Below are 23995 nucleotides of genomic sequence, written 5' to 3' on the forward strand. Positions count from 1 at the left end.
TGGATGGATGGATGGATGGATGCTTGCATGGATGGATGGTTAGATGGATGGATGGATGGATGAATGATTGGATGAATGATTAGATGGATTCATGGATGGATGAAGCAATGGATCGATGCATGGATGGATGCATAGATGGGTGAAGAGATGGATGGAGGGTGGATGGATGTATGGACGTATAGTAACTGTGGTATTTCTTAAGTGCTTACTGTGTGCCAGGCACTGTACTAAGCACTGGGGTGGTTTCAAGCAAATCGGGTTGGACACAGTCCACAGATGGATGGATGGATGGATGGATGGATGGATGGATGGATGGTTGGATGGATAAATGCATGGAAGGATGGATGGATGGGTAACAATAACAACTGTGGTATTAGTCAACACTTACGATGTGCCTGGCACTGTACTAAGTGCTGGGGTGGATATAAGCAAATTGGGTTGGACAGTGTCCACAGATGGATGGATGGATGCATGGATGCATGGATGGATGGATAGATAGATGCATGGGTGGATGGTTGGATGGATGGCTAAGCAACCCTGCATTGGAGAATGCAGTCCCCAGGAATGGCAATGCTGATGTGTCCTCTGCCTCCTCTCTTTGCTCTTTCGTCTGCAGTCTGCGGCAAGCGCTACAAGAACCGGCCCGGGCTCAGTTACCATTACGCACACACTCACTTAGCCAGCGAAGAGGGAGACGAAGCCCAAGAGGAGGTCAACAGGTCCCCACCCACCCATCGAAACGAAAACCACAGACGTGAGTAACCACTGGCTCTTCTCTCCCGTGGTCCAGGACAAAGAGACAGGTTGAGGGACGGGAGAGAGGGTGAAGCAGAGAGAGAGAGAGTGGAGGAGGGATCTTGGCTCTTCCACTTGTCTGCTGTGTGACCTAGGGCAAGTCACTTGACTTGTCTGGGCCTCTGTTCCCTCATCTGTGAAAGGGGGATTGAGACTGTGAGCTCCATGTGGGGCAGGGACTGTGTCCAACCCATTTTGTATGTATTCACACCAGCGCTTAGTACAGTGCCTGGCATATAGTAAGTGCTTAACAAATACCACAATTATTATTATTATTACCCCCTTTAATAGTAATAGCATTTATTAATCATGACATTTATTGAGCACTTACTATGTGCAGAGCACTATACTAAGCACTTGGGAAAGTAACAGTGATAATAATAATTGTGGTATCTGTAAAGTGCTTACTATGTGCCAGGCACTGTACTAAGTGCTGGGTTTGATATGTGATAATCGGGTTGGACACTGTCCCTGTCCCAGATAGGGCTCACAGTCTTAACCCCCATTTCACAGATGAGGTAACTGAGGCCCAGAAAAGTGAAGTGACTTGACCAAGGTCACACTGCAGACAGGTGGCAGAGCTAGGATTAGAACCCAGGTCCTCTGACTCACAGGCCTGAACTCTTTCCACTAGGCCACACTGCAACAGAACCAGGAGACATGTTTCCTGCCCAAAATTATCTTAGACTTCATTGAGTGCTTGGGGATTAAGAAAGTGAGCCTGATGTGGAACAGGGATTGTGTCCAACCTCCTTAACTTGTATGTACCCCAGCACTTAGAACAGTGCTTGGAACACAGTAAGTGCTTAGCAAGTACTGTAATTATTGGTAATATGCGGAGAGCACTGTACTAAGCTGCTGGGAGAGGTTACACGAGTGGGAATTAGCCAAAGTCCCTGTCCCTCAGAAGTTAGAAGGAGGGGGCTCACGATTTTTCCCTGCTCTGGGCATTTCTCCAGCTGGGTCCCAGTGCTTTGCTCTCTGTCACGTGAGAAGCTGGATTTATAGCCGACCAGATCCACTGCAGTTCTCTATCTCCGAAGCTTCAGATAAAACTTGAGGATTCAGCGTCAACCCAGCAGGGATTGTTCATCAGGCCTGCATTTTCATCGCTATCCCAGAGGGTGGGAAGAGAAGTGGTTAAAGAAAGAGAGAAAGGGGAGGATGTTGAACTATCTCATCATCAAACACCCCCCCCAGCTAGGGTTGAGCCTAGAAACTGACTAGCCCAAACCAAGCTTTGACTTGTTCGGCCAGAGAAAAATCTGGGGCCGTTGCTCTTAATGATGATGGTATTTCTTAAGTGCTTACTATGTGCCAAGCACTGGGGTTGATACAAGGTTCTCAGGTTGGACACGGTCCCCGTCCCATGTGGGGCTTACAGTCTTAATCTCCATTTTACGGATGAGGAAACTGAGGCCCAGAGAAGCGAAGCGACTTTCCCAAGGTCACACAGCAGACAAGCGGTGGAACCGGAGTTAGAACCCAGGTCCTTCTGGCTCCCAGGACCGGGATCTATCCGCTACACCACACTGTTTTCGTGCGGAGATGCCGACTCCACCAGGGAATCGATTTCTGTGTGGGCTGCTAGAGACCGTTTTTGATGTATCATTTTGGGCAATGGCACAGGGTCAGAAGTGGGGTCCTTCTGACCTGGAACTCCTCCGGTCCTCCCCAACGCCTTCCTCCTCTTCCCCGCCCCCTCCTCCACCATCCCCCTGAGCCTACAACTGTTTTGTGTGTGCACTCAGCTGACAAACACTATCTGTGCAGGCTTGTCATCTTGGAAGCTGTGTGTGCCATGTATAGCAAACCTGAACAGATCCTGCAGGCTTTCTGCTTCCCGCCTCCTTCTCCGCTCTCACTTTCGTTCTTGACCCCCAGGCTGATATTTATTTGTTCAAGAGGGGTTAGCAGCCACCAGAAATCTCCCCCATAATGCTTGTTTGTTTCTGGAGGAATATGTTTAACAGCCCCCTCGTCTATTCTTTCTCTTTCTCTGTCTCTGCCTGGGTAAAATGGGGAGGATGTTCTGAAGGAATCCTAAGAGCATGGAATGATCGCAAATCTCTCTGAGAATGTGGGAATAACAGGGCCTTCAGGGGTTTCATTTTAGCCTCGAGATTTGGCGGAGGGAGCAGATGATTCATGGTAATTACAGGGGTCTGAGGGTGCTTCCGTGGGCGTGTTGCTCTTCTCAAACTGTCACTCTTTGCCAAGGAGCCTGGTGCATTTCACTCAGGACACGAGGAGGTCTAAGCGGAACAGCCAAGATTCCCATGCAGGGTGAGATGTTGGCTTTTCTTCTCCCATTCCCGAGTCATTCAGTCAGTCGATCATAATAATAATGGTAACTGTGGTATTTGTTAAATGCTTACTAGGTGCCAGGCTAAGCGCTGGGGTGGTAACAAGCAACTCAGGTTGGACAGGGTCCCTGTCCCACCTGGGACTCACAGTCTTCATCTCCATTTTCCTGATGAGGGAACTGAGGCACAGAAAAGTGAAGTGACTTGCCCAGGGTCACACGGCAGACAAGTGGCAGAGCCTGGATAAGAACCCAAGTGCTTCTGACTCCCAGGCCTGTGCTCTGGCCACTAGGCCACTCTGCTTCTCATTTAGTGATTGAGTGTATTTATTGAACGCTTACTGTGTGCAGAGCACTGTACTAAGCACTTGGGAGAGTACAAGATAGTAGATACATTCCCTGCCCACAATGAATTGACAGTGCAGAAGGAGCAAACAAGCGTTTGGAAGGATGAGAGAAGCCAGTGATCTACATCTTCTCAAAGCTACTTGCTGCCCTTGGAATGTGTCATTAATGTCATGAAAATTAAGATTCTTCCATAATAACGATAATAATGATAATAGTCTTATTTGGGAAGTTGTACTATGTGCCAAGCCTTGTACGAAGCACTGAGATAGATACAAGATAAGTAGGTCAGACATAGTCCCCATCCCACTTGGGGCTCCCTGTGTGATTAGGAGAGAGACCAGGAATTGTCCCCCCAGTATACAGATTAAGAAACTGAGGCACGGAGAAGCTAAGTGGCTTGTCCAAGGTCACAAAGCAGGCTAGCAGCAGAACCGGGATTAGAACCCAGGTCATCTGACTCCCAGGCCCATACATTTTCCACAAGGCCACGCTGTTGCTCCTCTTCATCCTTATCTCACTCCTGCTCGTATAACTTTTTTTAATGGTATTTGTTAAGCTCTTAATGTGTGCCAAGCACTGTATTAAAAACTGGGGTAGCTACAGGTTAATCAGTTCAGACACTGCCCCATCCCACATGGGGCTCAGTCTCTTAATCCCCATTTTACAGCTGAGGTAACTGAGGCACAGAGTAGTAAAAGGACTCACCCAAGGTCACACAGCAGACAAGTGGCGGAGTGGCATTAGACCCCAGGCCCTTCTGGAATTAGACTCCCAGGCCTGGACTCTTTCCACTAGGCCACGCTGCTTCCCCGGCTGGACATGAGTCTGTTTTGATGGCAGATGACTTGTCTCCGTGCCTCCATCAGAGCGCAAAATCACCTTTCTTGCCTCCCAGCTCTTTTCCCCCTCATCCATCTCAGTCTCTCCTTGCCTTTCCTGCCCTTTAGCAATGTTAGCAGAAGCCTCTTCTATCACCTTGGGGACATGGTTCCATGGCAGAGACACCTCCACGGTTCAGAAAAGAAAATCAATTTATTTCTTGCGGAGGGCCAACCTGCTCTGTAAGGCACAACCTCTAGTCTTTCCCTAGGCTGGAACTGTGAATAATTCCCCTCTTTCCCTTGGGTTGCTATCTTGATGGTATTTGCTAGACCGTTATTTTTCACTGCCTCTGCACACCCAACTCTTTGGAATCAGTAAGGTTATCTCCTCAAAGTTCTGTGTTTATCCTGCTAATCTTAGAATTGTTTTCTTCTCTGCCTTCCCCTTTCTCTCTTCCCCTCTCTCTCGATTTCTCTCTCCTCCCCCCACCACACACACACTCTCTTTCTCTCACTCCCTGTGAGATTCCCCAGGCTTCTACTTTTGCATAACCTTCCACAGCTACCAGGTGCTTTTCTTGCTTCAGGCCTAAGCCAGATTTTGCTGCACTCTCCCTTTTTTATGGTATTTGTTAAGCGCTTACTACCTCTACTTATACTAATAATAATTATGGTATTTTTTCTTGCTATGTGCCAAGCACAGTTCTATGCACTGGGGCAGATACAAGGTAATCAGCTCAGTTACTATCCCTGTCCCAGATGGGGCTCACAGCCTTAATCCCCAATTGGCAGATGAGGTAACTGAGGCCCAGACAAGTGTTAAGTGACTTACCCAAAGTCACACAGCCGTCATGCTGCTTCTGCTCTGGGATTAATCAGGTCGGACACCAACCATCCTGGTCTCCCGTGGGGCTCATGGTTTAAGTAGGAGGGAAAACAGGTTTTGAATCACCATTTTACAGTGGCGGAAACTGAGGCCCAGAGAAGCGAAGTGATTTGTCCAAGCGATTGGCAGAATCGGGATTAGAACCCTGTCCTCTGACTTCTAAGCCCATGCTCCTTCTGCTAAACCATGTTACTTCCTTTTCTACCTTTGGGAATCCTACTAGAATTCAAGAGCCTCATCAGAGAAGAGGCCTGTCATTTTCCGTACAAAACTGACCTCCCTTTGCAGGTTTCGAGCAGCCAGCCATATTCTGCTGTCATGAGTTGGCAGAGAGCCGCTCTCTGTTCTCCACAGGGGCTTCAGCTTTCTTTCCTCCTCGGCGGACCTGTTTCTGTCAGAAACCTCATCTCACGCTCGCTCTCCTCTCCAGGCCCCTTCTCATGCTGGCTTCATCTTTTTACAGGTCCTGGCTTTCCTCTCCGATAACGATAAATAGAGACGTCCAGGAGAGCTCCTCCCATTAACCAACAAGGGTCTCATGCCCCGTGGAAAATAAGGGGGAAACCTGAGATCTGGGGACGACCTCATATTTGGGAAACAGAAATGCCTTCTAGAAACACCGTGTCATTGCAGCCTTGTAGCAAGTGGCCCTTTGGATCTAGCCTTAAATTTTTTTAATGGTATTTGTTAAGCATTTACTATGTGCCAAGCACTGGGGTAGATACAAGGTTGGACACAGTCCCTGTCCCACATGGGGCTCACAGTCTTAATCCCCATTTTATGGATGAGGGAACTGAGGCACAGAGCAGTTAAGTGACTCACCCAAGATCACACAGCAGATAAATGGCAGAGTCAGAATTAGAACCCAAGTCCTTCTGATTCCCAGACCCGGGCTCTATCCTCTAGGCCACACTGCTTCTCTCCATTGCATGGGGCTAGTTTCCTGGCCTTCTAATCCCAGCTCATTCATTTATTCAGTTGCATTTATGGAGTGCTTACTGTGTGCAGAGCAGTGTACTAAGAGCTTGGGAGAGGACAATAAAACAATAAACAGACACTTGCCTGCTATATCTATAACTCTGTTTATATTGATGCCTGTTTGCTTGTTTTGATGTCTGTCTCTCCCCCATCTCTCTTTATTGCTGTATTGTACTTTCCAAGCGCTTAGTACAGTACTCTGCACGCAGTAAGTGCTCAATAAATACAATTGAATGAATGAATTAATGAATTTGACCAAGTCGCATCATTTCTCCATCCCTCATTTTCTGCAGCTGTAAAAAGGGGATTCAATACCTATTCTCCTTCTCCCTTACACTGTGAGGCATTGTCTGATCTGATAATAATAATAATTGTGGTATTTGTTAAGTGATTACTATATGTCAGGTACTGTACTAAGCACAGGGGTAGATGCATGGTTGGACACAGTCCCTGTCCCACATGGGGCTCACAGCCTCAATCTCCCTTTTATAGATGAGGGAACTGAAGCACTAAAAAGTGTTTCACCCAAGGTCATACAGCAGACGTGTGGCAGAGCTGGAATTGGAACCCAGGTCCTTCTGACTCCCACACCTGTGCTCTATCCACTGGGCTACGCTGCTTCTCTGGCTGTGGGACTCTGAGCCTCAGAGTGCTCCCCGGGCCTGGTTCCTTTCCCCATATCTGCAGTGGGTTTGTTTCCCACTGATGGAAAGGAGGACCTTCCCCGGGAGGGCTTAATTGCCTGCATCGTTAATACAGTCATTAGTTGCTCAGACCGTTCAATCGCTGGGCACCGGCTCCATCCTTCCCCCTAAGTACCCGGGGGGCAGGGGGAGGAGGGGGGCACATGTTATAAATTCAATGTGACAGCACTGCAGAGTCCCAAGGTCTTGGCTGTGGGAATCCGCTCGGCCTTGGCTTTGGAAAGGAAGAGAGGGGGAGGGAAAACGTTAATCCAAATGGCTAATCTTCCTCCTCTGAAGAGAGAACCTGGAGCTTGTTATGGGCAGGAAATGTGTCCATTATTGCTCTCTTGTGCTCTCCCGAGCGTTTAGTGCAGTGCTCTAAGCGCTCCATAAATAGGATTGAATGAATGAGTGAAAACACACACACACGCACACACACAAGTACATACACAAAACACACAACACACACACCCCCAGAAATAGACAGTGCCGATTCTTTAATGAAGCAGAGCAGCAGGGAGACCAGAACAGCTTGTGGTATCTAAAGGAGAGAGAGTCAGGCGGGCTCCCAGCCTTGTCCTCTTGCCTTTCCCTTGATAGCGCCTCTCTTTCCTTTGTTTCTCTCCTTCTCCTGTTTCCCCCTCTTTCATTTGACCTGGCTCTGCCACTTGTCTACTGTGCAACCTTGGGCAAGTCACTTCACTTCTCGGGGACTCAGCTACCTCATCTGTAAAGTGGGGATTGAAACAATGAGCCCCATGGGGGACAGGGACTGATTTGTTTGTATCCACCCCAGTGCTTTTTACAGTGTCTGGCACCTAGTAAGCGGTTAACAAATACCATAACTATGATTATTATTATTCTCACTCATTTTTTCAAAATTAAGATGGTGAGGGTCTTTGGGAAAACTGATGCTGAGGCTCAGACAGACGGTTGTGCCCAAAGCAGAGTGGCCTAATGGATAATGCATGGCCTGGGAGTCAGAAGGACTGTGTTCTAATCCCGGCTCTGCCACTTGTCTGCTGCGTGACCTGAAGTGAGTCACTTACCTTCTCTGGGCCTCAGTTACCTCATCTGTAAAGTGGGGATTAAGACTATGAGCCCCATGTAGACAATGTTCAACCTGATGAGTCTGTGTCTACTCCAGTTTTTAGTACAGTGTCTGGTATATAGTAAGTGCCGAACAAATACCATTAAAAAGAAGGACCTGCATTCTAACACTGGCTCCTACTTGTCTGCTGTGTGACCTTGGGTGAATGACTTCACTTCTCTGTGCCTGAGTTTCTTCATCTGTAAAATAGGGATTAAGAATGTGAGCCCTGTGTGGGACATGGACTGTGTCCAGCCTGATTAGCTTGTATCTTCCCCAGTACTTAGTACAGTGCCTGGCACATAGTGAGCCTTAACAAATACCACAAAATAAATAAAAATGAAATAAACATTATAAAGATGGACCTGAGTTCTAATACTGGCTCCTCCATTTGTCTTCTGGGTGACCTTGGGCACGTTGCTTCACTTCTCTGTGCCTCAGGCACTTCATCTGTAAAATGGGGATTAACACTGTGAGCCCTATGTGTGACATGGACTGTGTCTGACCTTGTATCTATCCTAGTGCTTAGTACTCTGCCTGACACATAGTAAGTGCCTAACAAATACCATTAAAAAAAATACAAAGGAACCCCCCCCCCACCCTTTCCCACATCTTCCTCTCTTTGCCGGCCACCCTACAATGGGTGAATTTTTCCCAGACAGCTGTGTCAGCCTGGGAGAGATCCTCGTTATCCGAGCCTCCGTTTAAAGCAAACTGAAATGTTTGGTGCATTTAGAACAGGACAGGAAAGACCAAGAACCAAAGCCAAATCGCCCCCGGACAAACACAGTTCTTGTGGAGGGATTTCACCACCACTGCTGGAGATAGGGTCCCAATCAGTCAATCAATTAATCATATTTATTGAGCACTCACCACGTGTAGAGCACTGGACTAAGTGCTTGGGAGAGTATGACAGAACAGTGTAGTGGACTGGGAGATCAGAAGATCTGGCCTTGCCTCTGAATTTTCGCAGTACCTAGGTAGTCGGAGTGACATGGTAATAGTAGTGGTAGTAGCAGTGTTACTTACTGAGCACCTATTGAGCACAGTGCACTGTTCTACGCGCTTGGGAAAGTGCAACAGAAGCCAAATACCCATTCTCCCGCCTGAAGGAGCTCTTCGATGAATCACATTTATTTATCAAGCGCTTACTGTGTGCAGAGTACTGTTTTAAGCGTTTGGGAGAGTACAATATAACAGAGTTCTTGTATGGTATTTGTTAAGTGTTTACTATGTGCTAGGCACTGTACTAAGTGCTGGGGTAGATACAGATAGAGAAGCGGCATGGCTCAGTGGAAAAAGCCCGGGCTTTGGAGTCAGAGGTCATGGGTTCAAATTCCGCCTCCTCCAATTGTCAGCTGTGTGACCTTGGGCAAGTCACTTCACTTCTCTGGGCCTGTTACCTCAACTGTAAAATGGGGATGAATACTGTGGGACAACCTGATCACCTTGTAACCTCCCCAGTGCTTAGAACAGTGCTTTGCATATAGTAAGCACTTAATAAATGCCATCATTATACAGGCTAATCATATTGGACACAGTCCCTGTCCCAAATGGGGATCACAGTCTTAAACCCCATTTTACAGTTGAGGTAACTGAGGCCTAGAGAAGTGAAGTGACCTGCTTACGGTCCCACAGTAGACGAGTGGAGGAGCTGGGATTAGAAACCAGGTCCTTCTGACTCCCAAACCTGAGCTCTATTCACAGGCCATGAGTTGGTAGATACATTCTCTGCTCGCAAGGTGCTTACAGTCTAGAGTGTGATTCTGATAGAATCGGATAGGTAATTTTGATAGAATCGGATGGGTAATAGAGTGAATGTGCTAGGATATCAATCAATCAATCATATTTATTGAGCGCTTACTGTGTGCAGAGCACTGTACTAAGCGCTTGGGAAGTACAAGTTGGCAACATATAGAGACGGTCCCTACCCAATAGTGGGCTCACAGTCTAGAAATATCTAGGATATCTCATCATAAGGCAGTAGAATACATAATTGAAATACATACATAAACACTAGGGGATGATTTTCGTTGTGTAGTTACGACGGGTATTGGAATTCAGTCAGTCATTCCATCAATATTATTTATTGAGCACTGACTTTGTGCAGACCACTTTACTAAGTGCTTGGGAAGGTCTGGTATAACAGAGCTGGTAGACACATTCCCTACCCACAAGGTCGTGAGCCTCATGTGGTACAGGGATTATGTCCGACCCGCTTTACTGACAGAAGCCAGCTCTTAGAACAGTGCTTGACACAAGGTTAAGTGCTAAATTAATACCATAATTGAGGATCTTATGTGTCTAGAGGGGATTAACTGGGGAAGGCTAATTTCTATATTGTACTCTCCTAAGCATTGCTCTGCACACAGTAAGCGCTCAATAAATATGACTGACTGACTGCCTGGAAGAGAGAAGATTTTAGTGCTATGGGGCTGGGAGGGGGGATGAATAAAGGGAGCAAGTCAGGGCGACACAGAAGGAAGTGGGAGGAGAGGAAAGAAGGTCTGGATCAGCTCCCTCAGTGGCCAGCAGATGTGATGAGACACTCTCCTCCTCTCGGCTCTGCAAAATAATCAATCAATCAATCATATTTATTGAGCGCTTACTGTTGATTTGTTAAGCATTTACTATGTGTCAAGCACTTTTGTAAGCACTGGGGCAGATGCTAAGCAAATCAGGTTGGACACAGTTCCTGTCCCACATGGGGCTCACAGTCTTCATCCCCATTATACAGAGGAGGGAACTAAAGCACAGAGAAATTAAGTTTAGTTAAGTTCTGACTCTCAGGCCCGTGCTCTAGACTGTAAGCTCATTGTGGGCAGGGGATGTGTCCGTTTGTTGTTGTGCTCTCCCAAGCACTTAGTACAATGCTCTGCACACAGTAAGCTCTCAATAAATGCAATTGAATGAATGAAAGAAGTGACTTACCCAAGGTCACACGCAGACAAGTGGCAGAACTGGGATTAGAACCCAGATCCTTCTGACTCCCAGGCCCAAGCTTTATCCACGAGGCCATGTTCCTTTCCTGCACTCTGGGAATATGTGTGTGGAGGCTTTCTATCTGGGCCTATTTTCTTATGGTATTTGTTAAGCACTTACTATGTGCCAGGCATTGTACTAAGCACTGGGGTGGATAGAAGCTAATCAGGTTGGACACAGTCCATATCCCATTTGGGGTCCTCAGTCTTAATTACCATTTTACAGACGAGGGGATTGAGGCCCAGAGAGGTGAAATGACTTGCCTAAGGTCACACAGTAGACAAGTTGCAATTTAGTTGTGTGTTGTGAAATTTTAGTTGAAATACTCCTGGTGAAGGATCATCTCTGTTTAGCTTTCTGTGGAGATTCAATCATTCATTCATTCAGTCGTATTTATTAAGTGCTTACTATGGGCAGAACACTGTACTAAGCAGTTGGGATAGTACAATACAACAGCAAATAGGGAGATGGCCCTGCAGGGCTCATCCACCCTGCTAGATGGCATGACTGGAATTGGAAGTGACTTGCCTAAGGTCACACAGCAGACAAGTGGCAGAGCTGGAAATAAAACCTTCTGGCTCCCAGGCCCATGCTCTAACCATACTGCTTCTTTCTAAAAAGCACTTGATATTGGAAATAATAATAATAATAATTTTGGTGTTTGTTAACCACTTACTATGTGCAAAGCACTGTTCTAAGCATTGAGGTTGTCCCATGTGGGGCTCACAGTCTTAATCCCCATTTTGCAGATGAGGTAACTGAGGCACAGAGAAGTAAAGTGACTTGCTCAAAGTCCCACAGCTGACAAGTGGCGGAGCTGAGATTTGAACCCATGACCTCTGACTCCCAAGCCCGTGCTCTTTCCACTGAGCCATGCTGCTTCTCAAGCAGCAGAAAGCTGAAAGTGTGTTAGACAAGTGCCAGCTTTCCAAAAGTCAATCAATCAGTGGCATTTTCTGAGCGCTTACTGTGCGCAGGACACTGTACGACACACTTGGGAGAGTACAACACACAATAAAACGGATACATTCCCTAGCCACAATGAACTTAGGTCCTTCAGAATGTCGTGCCAACTGGCTGCAGAAAGATCTTCAAATCAAGCAGTTTCATACAGATGGACCTTTCCTTAGATGTGTAGAACTGGGACCTTCTGCTGGGTGGGGACACTAACCCTATTTAAAAATTATAAAGTAAAAAAAAATCTTTTGGAAATGCAGTATCTGCCCTAAAACAAATTGACAGCATCCACTATCCAACTCCCCTTACCCACTTGGATTCTGCAGATTTGCCAAAGGTTCTCCAAACTAGAGAAGCAGCATAGCCTAGTGGAAAGAGCACAGGCCTGGGAGTCAGAAGACCTGGGTTCTAATCGCAGGTCCACCGTGTGCCTGCTGTGCGACCTTGGATGAGTCACTTCACTTCTCTGGGCCTCAGTTACCTCATCTGGAAAATGGGGATTCAATTCCTGTTCTCCCTCCTAATTAGATTGGAAGCCTGATGTGGGTCAGAGACTGTGACTGAACTGATAATCTTGTATCTTTCCCAGTGCTTAGAACAGTGAATGACACAAAGTAAGAACTTAGCAAATACCAGTTACTATTATTACTACTACTATAATATTGCTTATTATTATTTCTACCATTATTACTTTGCCGCTATCCTCCTCACTATGCCTCATTCTTGCCTGTCCCGCCATTGACCCCTGGTCCACATCATACCTCTGGACTGGAATGCCCTCCCTCCACACACCTGCCAAACTAGCTCTCTTCCCCACCTCAAAGCCCTACTGAGAGCTCACCTCCTCCAGGAGACTTTCCTAGACTGAGCCCCCCTTTTCCTCTGCTCCTCCTCTCCCCATCACCCCTACTCCCTCCCTCTGCTCTACCCTCTTCCCCACCCCACAGAACTTGTATATGTAGGTACATATTTATTATTCTATTTATTTTATTAATGATGTGTATATTTCTATAATTCTATTTATCTATTTTGATGCTATTATTGCCTGTCTATTTGTTTTGTTTTGTTGTCTGTCTCCCCCTTCTATTCATTCATTCATTCAATTGTATTTATTGAGCGCTTACTGCATGCAGAGCACTGTACTAAGCGCTTGGGAAGTACCAGTCGGCAACATATAGAGACCATCCCTACCCAACAGTGGGCTCACAGTCTAGAAGGGGAAGATAAACAACAAAACAAAACATGTAGACAGGTGAATCAACACCAGGAGAAACTCAAAGGAATCAAAGATGGTTTGGATGCTTACTCTGTGCTGAGCACTGCCCCAAGCACTATGGCAGATGCATAATCAGTCCATCAGTGGTATTTATTGAGTGCTTACTGGGTGCAGAGCACTGTACTAAGCACTTGGGAGAGTATGACAGAGTTGATAGATACATTCCCTGCCCACAGCTAGTTTACAATCTAGAGGGCATAGTAATAATAATAAAAGAGAAGCATCATGGCCTAATGGAAAGAGCATGGGTTTGGGAGTCAGAGGACATGGGTTCCAATCCCGGTTCTGCCACTTGTCTGCTGTGTGATCTTGGGCAAGTTACTTAATGTCTCTGGGCCTCAGTGACCTCATCTGTAAAATGGGGATTAGATTAAGACTGTGAGTCCGTTGTTAGGTAGGAATTGTCTCTGTTGCCAAATTGTACTTTCCAAGCGCTTAGTACAGTGCTGTGCACATAGTAAGCACTCAATAAATACGATTGAATGAATGAATGAATATTAATAGTGGTAGTAATAACAATAACGATAATAAACTAAGGTGGTCAATTTTTTTGTGACTCTTGGAGGTAGGAGATAGGGCCTCTGAGAGCTAATCCTAATGGTGGGGAGGAAGAGAGGGAGGGATTCTAATCCCAATTTGGCTGTTGTGTGACCTTGGGCAGCTCAGATCATTTCTCTGTCCTTCAGTTCCTTCATCGGTAAAATAGGGAATATTATTGTGAGCCCCATGTGGGACAGGGACTGTGCCCAACCTGACTAATTTGTATCTGTCCCAGTACTTAGTACAGTGCCTGGCACATAGTAAGTGCTTAACAAATAGCATGTAAAAAAAATAGGCCAGAGTTTTCTACTTTGCTCCTCCTTAAGGTTTTCCGAGAGCATTATGTAAGCTCTAGACTGTACGATCATTATGGGCAAGGCACATGTCTGCTAATTCTGTTGTATTGTACTCACCCAAGCTCTGCACATGTACAGTGCTCTCTGCACATAGTAAGCGCTCAATAAATACAACTGACTAATCAACTGATTGAGTACGTAAACTGGTGCCATTGCAGCTCTTTCAATCCATATGAATATCAATTAGCAGTCCCCTTTGAAATTCCAGATCCGAGCATCTGACATGACCCTGCTGCTTTGCCTTGATTTTGATCTCTAGTCTTGGAATTTGCCATGGCTGAGCAAAAATTCTAGATCTGTCCAATGGCTAAATGGATCTCTCAAAGTTACAAATGTTTCTGTGTGCCTTTTGTTGGCCCATTTTGAGCTTTGTACGCACATCCTCCATTGCTACAATCCCCAGTCCAGAACTCTGACTAATATTGACTCTCTTCATGTGTTGAGACCTGAATCTGGAAGTCCGAACTGCAAAATTCCTTCAGATTATAGGTCTAAATTCACCCTCTCTGTACAAATCTGCTTGCCGTATCCATCTCTTGGGTTTTCTTTTTATACCATCATGTCTGCTTGTCTGACTCCCTTTCTCTTGACTTCTCTGCCTGACTCCTTTGGCAGTGTTGATTGGGGATTAAGTTGCCGTAGACTAGAACAGAGAATGGGTTTTGGAAGCATCTCTCTAGCTTCAAATGAACTTCATCTTTGCTTCCTTCAGGGGTATGGTATGAACAAAAACATTAAATCTGTGTTTCCATACACCTCAAGAACCTCCAGTGGTTACCCATCCACCTCTGCATCAAACAGAAACTCCTCACCATTGGCTTTACATCAGTTACTTCAACTGTAAAATGGGGATGAAGACCATGAGCCTTATGGGAGACATGGACTGTGTCCAACCTTGGTTAGCTTGCATCTACCCCAGTGCTTAGTGCAGTAGCTGGTACATAGTAAGCACTCAACAAATATCATAAATGAAAAAAACAGAAAAAAAAGAAGGAGTGAAACAGCCTCTTTCTTTCCTTTGGCTAGACCTGATGTCCAGACCCAATGAGTGCTTGGGGATGGATGAGGAGCAGCTTGGCTTAGTGGATAGAGCACGGGCCTGGGAGGTAGAGGGCTCTAATCCCAGCTCTGCCACTTGCCTGCTGTGTGACCTTGGGCAAGTCACTCAACTTCTCTGGGCCTCAGTTCCCTCATCTGTAAAATGGGGATTGAGAGTGTGACCCCCATATGGGTCAGGGACCGTGTCCAACCTGATTAATTTGCATCTTTCCCAGCACTTAAAGGGGAGCTTGGAACATAGTATCTGCTTAACTAGTATCATAATCCTTATTATTATTATGGAGGGTGGGCATTATCATTTGTTGGATTTGAGGAGATTTCTAGTGCTTTCTAACCCATTCAAGGGAAGCGGTGAAAAAGGGGTATGTCTGGAGAGGATTTTTATGAGCAAGCATCGGAAGAGCAGAGTAGTGAATGCAGGAGAATTAAAGCTGTTTATCCAAAACCGTGATGCTCCATTTGCCCTCCGGTTCATTCTTCCCGACTGCTTTGCCCCTGCGAGTCTTTGCTGTGTTATTTTCAACACTCTCTCTTCCCTGCCCCAGAACTGTCCTTGGATGATATATCCGCAGCTGCCTCCTCTCCTTCCCCCTCCCTCTTTCCTCATTAAATTCCGGGTAGAAGTTTAGCAGGAGGTGGTCCCTGACATCTCTTCCATCCAAAGTTCCACTTTGTCGTTTCTAAATCCTGCCAAGATGCTCTTTGTAAAGCAAAGGGCAGCAGGCTGGGATGCTTTACACTTGAGAGATGAAGTAATAACAGGTGGCAAGACCAGAGGCAGCGAGGACTTGGGATGCTGGTTGCCATGGAAACGCGCCCGACCTGTGGAGGGGTGAGGGCTGATGGAGGGGAGGAACAGATGAAATGGAAAACGGGAACCTCGACTGGATGCCACCCAATCTTCTGAGGGTCCTCAGCTTCGGAACGGGCGGGCTGCTGGGAGGTGAGCTTTGAACTGGAACCACTGCCAGATGCCTGAAGCGAAGCAGAATGAGGAGGAATTGATTTAATGTAGACTAGCAGCGAGACTCAAGGCCTCGCACAGGGGGTAGGTCAGAGGGAGAAGCAGAGGGAGATGGACAGAAGGAAGGCAGGGAAGGCAAGTTCCAGAGAATTAAGGGTGTTTATCTGAGGCTTTTGATGCTCTGTTTGTGCTGTTCAATTTATTCAACTGGCTTTCTGCCGATAAGCAGCATGGCCCAGGGGATGGGCACGGGTCTGCGAGTCAGAAGGACCAGGGTTGTAATCCCGGCTCCAGCATTTGTCAGCTGTGTGACCTTGGGCAAGCTACTTCACTCCTCTGAGCCTCCGTTACTTCATCGGTAAAATGGAGATTGACTGAGAGCCCCAACATGGGTCATGGACTGTGTCCAACCTGATTATCTTGTAGCAGTGCTTAGTACAGTGTCTGGCTCATAGTAAGCGCTTAACAAATACCATTAAAAAAAAAGATGACAGCAATCCCATCTCAGCACATAGTGGACTTTCAGATACACCCATATTCCAGACGGTCCCACTCTCACACTTCATCAGAAACATTATTCGTTGTAATGGTATTTGTTAAGTGCTTACTATGTGCCAAGCACTGGGGCAGGTACAAAGTAATCAGGTCAGACACAATCCCTGTCCCATATGGGGCTCTCAAGCTACTGTACTTGGCAATTGGGAGCAAACATATATTCACTCAGCCACTCACATGTACACACTATCAATACCAGATACACAAGAGCCGTCCCCTACTCAGATACATCCACACACTCACACTCCAGTCAGAAAATCACACTCGCTTTTTCAACCATACGCACTTAGTTGCTCTCATACACGACACACTCTCTCATTCAGCCAGTCATACTTATTCACAGAGATATGTACATTCAAAGGAGAGCATAGAGACACACACACACACACACACACACACACACACACACACACACACACACACACACACACACACACACACACACAGAGAGATGTCCTCGGTACCAAGCAACGGGGCAGGAGAAACGCCTAGAGGATAGAGTATGGACCTGGGAATCAGAAGGTCCTGGGTTCTAATCCAGCCACCTGTCCACTGAGTGACCTTGGGTAGTTACTTCACTTCTCTGGGCCCCAATTACCTTATCTGTAAAATGAGAATTAAGGCTGTGAGCCTCACATGGAACATGGACTGTGTCCAACCCGATTAGCTTGTATGTACCTCAGTGCTTAGTACAGTGCCTGGCACATAGTAAGCGCTTAACAAATATCATAAAAAAGGAGAGAAGGCAAAGGCAACTATAGTCACACACAAACACATTCAAACATGTGTGCGCGCATGTGCATACAAACACACACACACACACACCCCTCTGCCCTGCTCCCTCTATCTATCAATCAATTAGCAACATCTCCCTAGTACTATCTCACTAAGCCGGTAAGACCTCTTAGAGACTGAGACCCAGAGGACTGTATAAATGGAAGGGCATGACAAGAGAACTGAACCTAACTGTGCATTTCTGAGCTCTTTGGCCAACTCTGTTATATTGTTACATTGTACCCTCCTAAGCATTTAGGACAGTGCTTTCACAGAGTAAGCACTCAATAAATGTGAATTGATTGATCAATTGTGCATCTAAGGGAATTTTATAGCTAGGAAACCGATTCCTTTCCCTGAAGCATTGGTCAGTGTTGTCTCCCCAAAGCTCTAATACAAGACAAAGGTGCTTGTGGGCAGGGAACAGAAGCAATATGGCCTAGTGGGTAGAGCACAGGCCTGGGAGTCAGAAGGACCTGGGTTCTAATCTTGTCTGCTGGGTGGCCTTGGGTGTGTCACTTCACTTCTCTGCGCCTCAGTTATCTCAACTGTAAAATGGGCATTGGCTGTGAGACCCATGTGGGACAGGGACTGTATCCAACTTGAGTAACTTGTATCTACCACAGTGCTTGGTACAGTGCCTGGCACATAGTAAGTGCTTAACAAATATCATAAAAAAAAGATAAAAAGGAGAGGGTTATGGCTAAGTCCCAGTTCCTAGTGAAAGGAGTAGAGGCAGCTTCCAGTACTTAGTCTCCCCAACCCCGTTTTCAAAGCCCTTCTGAAACCATACCTCCTCCAGGAGGCCTTCCCTGATTCCTCTCTCAACTCCCCACCCTATTTCATCCCCATCTGGCCACTTCAGCACTTGCAGGACACCTAAGCCCTTGGGTAGTGCCTATGGAGAAGCGGTGTGGACTAGCAGAAAGAGCAGGGATCTGGCAGTCAGAGGACCTGTGTTCTAATCCTGGCTCTGGCACCTGTCTGCTGTGTGACCATGGGCAAGGCACTTCACTTCTCAGGGCCTCAATTACCTCATCTGTGCACTGGGGACTGTAGATTGTGACCCCCATCTGGGATAGAGGCTGTATTAAACCCGATTAGCTTTGCATGTACCCCAAAGCTAAGTAGAGTGCCTGGCAATTATTAAGCGCTTAACAAATGCCATATAAAAAAAAAAAAACCAGCAGGATTGAGGAGTATTATTCTGAAAGTGTAGGTTTGTCTGATACAGCACAACACAATGTTGTACAAATGCACGCAGCATTGGACATGGGCAAGCACTACAGTGAGAGTTTCCTTTAATATGGGATTCAATGGGAACCCAAACTCCTGGTTATAGGAGAGCTGAGTGTATTTTATTTTATATTCACAGCATACATGCGAAGTATGGGGGAGGAAGATATTTTGCATATTTTAAAAATGAGAAGCAGTGTGGTCTAGTGGCTAGAGCAGGGGCCTGGGAGTGCTTATTAATAATAATAGTGGCATTTATTAAGCACTTACTTTGTGCAAAGCACTGTTCTAAGCACTGGAGAGGTTACAAGGTGACCAGGTTGTCCCGCGTGGGGCTCATAGTCTTAATCCCCATTTTACAGATGAGGTAACTGAGGCACAGAGAAGTTATGTGACTTGCCCAAAGTCACACAGCTGATAAGTGGCGGAGCCGAGATTTGAACCCATGACCTCTGACTCCAAAGCCCATACTCTTTCCACTGAGTCACGCTGCTTCTCTAGCTATGTGTCAAGTACTGTTCTAAGTTATGGGGTAGATACAAGCTAATCAGGCAACACAGTCCCTGTCCCTCTTGGGGCCCACACTTTTAATCCCCATTTTGCAGGGGAGGAAATAGAGGCACAGAGAAGTGAAACAACTTGCCCAAGGCCACACACAGCAGACAAGTGACAAGAGTTAGGATTAGAACCCAGGTTCTTCTGATTTCCAGGCCTGAGCTCTATCCACTAGGCCATGCTGCAGACTGTGCCTCCTCCCATCAACCAAACATGGACTGGTATTTATTGAGTACCTACTGTGCTGAGAACACTGTATGTGGTATGGAGGGGTCAGTGTTAGAGACAACCTTTGGAAATTAATTTCCCCTCCCTCAATTCCTAGGCCAGCTTCATCTTACTCCTGTGCCTTCCATCATTCACCATCAAGCTGAGAGTTTATTTTTATGAAATCCCGTTGAGGGACAGGTGAGCAACAAATCCTTCTGCCATCTTCATCGATGGCATATAACGGTGGCTCAGATTTAAAGAGAGAAGGAGAAAGCTCTGTCTTCCAAACTTTTGTGAGACTGTGGCTTGACCATTTTAAATAGCAGTTCCAGACAATTGCTGCTGTTAAGCTTGTAGCTTGTGACGACCTCTCACCAACCACTCGTGAGGATAATTCAATCAGACCACATCTTCGCGGCCCACCAGTAAAGTCTCATTTCACTTTCTGTCTCACTGTAGCTCTGGAGGGAATGATCTGATTGGGTGCTTGGAACTGTGGGATACTCGAACTGGAAAGCAGAAGCCAAAGTTAGAGCAGACCTCTCCTTTTGTCACTATTTGATTTAATACCTCGATGTGCTAGGTACCGAATAGGAACAACAGGAAGACAAAGAAACTTTTGGAAAGATTTACATTCTAGTGATTAAAGGCAGACCAAACTAATTTCCTATGTTAAGGCTTTTCCTCCATAACAACATGAGAATGAAAGAAAGAATGAATGATAGAAAAATGGGATTTCTGACTTCCTTGATATCTACCTTTATGGGTAAGATGAACCTTCTGACCTGACAATCGATGGTAATTATTGGGAACTCTCTGTGTGCCAAGCACTGTACTAAGCGCTTGGGAGAATATAGTACAACAGAGTAGGCAGACATGTTTCCTGCCCACAACAAGCTCACAGTCTGGAGGAGACAGACATTAAAATAAATTATGGATATGTAGAGAAGAGCTGTGTGTCTGAGGGTGGGTTGAATATCAAGTGTTTAAAAGGTTCAGATTAATTAATTAATGATGATATTTTTAAGCTCTTATTGCATGTTAAACACTGCACCAAGAGCTGGAGTAGATACTAGCTAATCAGGTCGGACACAGTCCCAGTTGCACGTGGGACTCCCAGTCTTAATCCCCATTTTACAGATAAGGTAATTGAGGCACAGAGAACTTAACTGACCCGCTTAAGGTCATGCAGCAATCAAAAGGCAGAGCCAGAATTAGAACCCAGCTCCTCCAGACTCCCAGGCCCGTGCTGTATCCACTAGGCCATGCTGCTTCATGGATAGGTGATGCCAAACAGAGGGGGAGTAGGGGAAATGAGGTTTAACTGGGGAAGTCCTCTTTGAGATGTGATTTTTAATAAGGCTTTTTTAAGTAAGATGGGGAGAGTGGTGGTCTGTCATATATGAAGGGAGAGGAGTTCCAGGCCAGAGGGAGAATGTGAGATAGATGAGGTTGAGGAATAGTGAGTAGTTTGGCAGTACAGTGAAACATACAAGCTGGGTTGTAGTAGGAGGTTAGTGAGAAAGCGTTCAATATATACCATTGATTGATTGATAGATGGATTGAAGAGATGCTCCTAAAGGAAGTTAATGCTGTCTTGAGCAAAATAGAATTATTTCAGACTTAATTATTCAGTGCTTCATTCATTCAATCATATTTATTGAGTGCATGCTGTGTGCAAAGCACAGTACTAAGCGCTTGGGAGAGTGCAATATACCAGTAAATAGACACATTCCCTGCCCACAGCTAGCCGTTTGGCAGCATCTTAGAAACACAACGAAAAATGTCAAATAAAACAATGAAAGAAAGAACTAGTAACTCTCCTTTGCTTCAACCCCGTTTAAGACCTTCACTAACCCACGTTCACCAGGGAAGCAGAAGTTTCTTCTCCTAAAGAGAACCGTTCGCCTCCCCCAAGATGAAAATCCATGCATTAGATACCTGATAAGCAATCCAAATGGCAACTGATAAACCTCCCTAATGCAATTGCCCGTTCAGCCAGCCTCAGCAACGTTTTTCTATTTCAGGAGGCAAAACAGTCATGGAGGAAGCGAAGGCCAGAGGGAATCGTATTACAGTGGCTGAATTCGTTTATCATTTGCTGTCTGGACTGAAGCTCCTTGCCGTATCTGTTTCTTTTTATAGACTCAGTAGCCTGTGGGCTCTTGATAATAGCTAGCCAGAAAGGGAACCTGAAGAGTGATAGATAAGTTGGAGGCTTAGGCTAGCCCAGAAACACACTGAAGTGGTTTATCACCTGTCAGAAGCAAACAAGGAGGGAAAATGGTGACAGAAAATCTTTCAGGGTGTTGGTTAATCAACTGTCTTATATGAGTGTAATCAATCAAGCAGTCAGTTGTATTTATTGAGCGCTTACTGTGTGCAGAGCACAGTACTAAGTGCATGGGAGAGTACAATATAATAATATAACTGACCTGTTTACTGCCCACAAGCTTAATAATGATGGTATTTGTTAAGAGCTTACTATGTGCCAAGCACTCTTCTAGCTTACCATCTAGAGGGTAGTAATAATAAAAAAAATAATAATTATGGTATTTGTTAAGCACTTACTATGTGCCAGGCACTATACTAAGCGCTGGGGTGGGTATAAGCAAATTGGGTTGGACACAGTCCCTGTCCCGTATGGGGCTTACAGTCTCAATCCCCATTTTACAGATGAGGTAACTGAGGCCCAGAAAAGTAAAGTGACTCACCCAAGGTCACACAGCAGGCAAGTGGCAGAGCCGGGATTAGAACCCAAGGCAAAGACTGCTTCTTTTCATTCAGTCGTATTTATTGAGCGCTTACTGTGTGCAGAGCACTGTACTAAGCACTTCATCCCCAGGCTTTCATTTAAACCGATTAAAGACCCATCTCCTCCAAGAGGCCTTCCCCGATTGTCTCTTTTTCGCTACTCTCTCTCCCTTCTGCCTCACTCTCGGCTTCAAGGCTTTCCATCACCTCGCCCCCTCCTACCTCACCTCCCTTCTTTCCTTCTACAGCCCAGCCCACACCCTCCACTCCTCTACCGCTAACCTCCTCACTGGGCCTCATTTCACCTGTCCCACCGTCAACCCCTGGCCCATGTCCTCCCCCTGGCCTGGAATGCCCTCCCTCTGCACATCCGCCAAGCTAGCTCTCTTCCTCCCTTCAAAGCCCTACTGAGAGCTCACCTCCTCCAGGAGGCCTTCCCAGACTGAGCCCCCTCCTTCCTCTCCCCCTCCTCCCCCTCCGCATTCCCCTGCCTTACCTCCTTCCCCTCTCCACAGCACCTGTATATAGGTATATATGTTTGTACATATTTATTACTCTATTTAGTTATTTTACCTGTACATATTTATTCTATTTATTTTATTTTGTTAATATGTTTTGTTTTGTTGTCTGTCTCCCCCTTCTAGACTGTGAGCCCGCTGTTGGGTAGGGACCGTCTCTATATGTTGCCAACTTGTACTTCCCAAGTGCTTAGTACAGTGCTCTGCACACAGTGAGCGCTCAATAAATACAATTGAATGAATAAATGAATGAATGAATGATATTCGTCCCACCCTCAGCCCCAAGGCACTTTTGTACCTATTTATAAATCATGTATTATAAATTATGTCTTTATATTAGTGTCTGCCTCCTCCCTCATTGTGGAAGGGCCTTCCCAGGAGTCCTTCCCAGACTGAGCCCCTTCCTTCCTCTCCCCCTCATCCCCCTCTCCATCCCCCTCATCTTACCTCCTTCCCTTCCCCACAGCACCTGTATATATGTATATATGTTTGTGCATATTTATTACTCTATTTATTTATTTATTTTACTTGTACACATCTATTCTATTTTATTTTGTTAGTATGTTTGGTTTTGTTCTCTGTCTCCCCCTTTTAGACTGTGAGCCCACTATTGGGTAGGGACTGTCTCTATATGTTGCCAACTTGTACTTCCCAAGCGCTTAGTACAGTGCTCTGCACACAGTAAGCGCTCAATAAATACGATTGATGATGATTGATGATGAAGGAGAACACGTTATATTGGACTCTCCCAAGTGCTTAGTACAGTGCAGTGCACACAATGAGTGCTCAGTAAATGCTATTGATTGATTGATAAACCCCAGGGATTGGGCCAGATATTCCAGAGAGCATTAGATATCCATCTGTAGAAACCTCCTCCCAGGAGTATATACTTTTCTCCTGGGATTCCTGGCACCTAAAATCTCGTCCCAAGATTTTACTAGGCTTTGGCTTAGACTACAGTGCCAAATGGGTTTTCCTAAGTGAAGTGTAAGGATAAAATCATAATGATAGTAATAATAGTATTTGTAAGTGCTTACTATGTGCCAAACACTGTACTAAGCACTGGGGTAGAGACAAGATAATCAGGACCTACATGGAGTTTACAGTCTAAGGAGGAGGGAAAATAGGAATTGAATCCCCATTTTGCAGGTGAGAGAACTGAGACACAGAGAAGTGAAGTGACTTACCCAAGGTCACACAGCAGATGTAGTGGAGCTTGGATTAGAATCCAAGTCCACTGCCTCCCAGGCCTGGGCTCTTTTCACTAATCCATGTTGCTTCTCCACACTACTTCTAATCTCTTCTTTCCTCTTACAAATACTTGGTTCTCCCTTCTTCTTCTCACCCAAT

The 23995-nt window shown here is 45.9% G+C and overlaps 1 protein-coding gene across 1 annotated transcript in view; it reads left to right on the top strand.

Moving 5' to 3' along the window:
• The window catches only part of DPF3 (double PHD fingers 3), a 199708-nt gene that overhangs the window by 89131 nt on the left and 86582 nt on the right, over nucleotides 1-23995 (top strand). Inside the window, exon 8 of the mRNA XM_038765589.1 lies at nucleotides 617-754. Coding sequence (XP_038621517.1) covers nucleotides 617-754 — 138 coding nt within the window. The remainder of the gene's footprint in view (nucleotides 1-616; nucleotides 755-23995) is intronic.

The sequence above is a fragment of the Tachyglossus aculeatus genome, chromosome 23, assembly GCF_015852505.1.
Source record: "Tachyglossus aculeatus isolate mTacAcu1 chromosome 23, mTacAcu1.pri, whole genome shotgun sequence".
Lineage (NCBI taxonomy): Eukaryota > Metazoa > Chordata > Mammalia > Monotremata > Tachyglossidae > Tachyglossus > Tachyglossus aculeatus.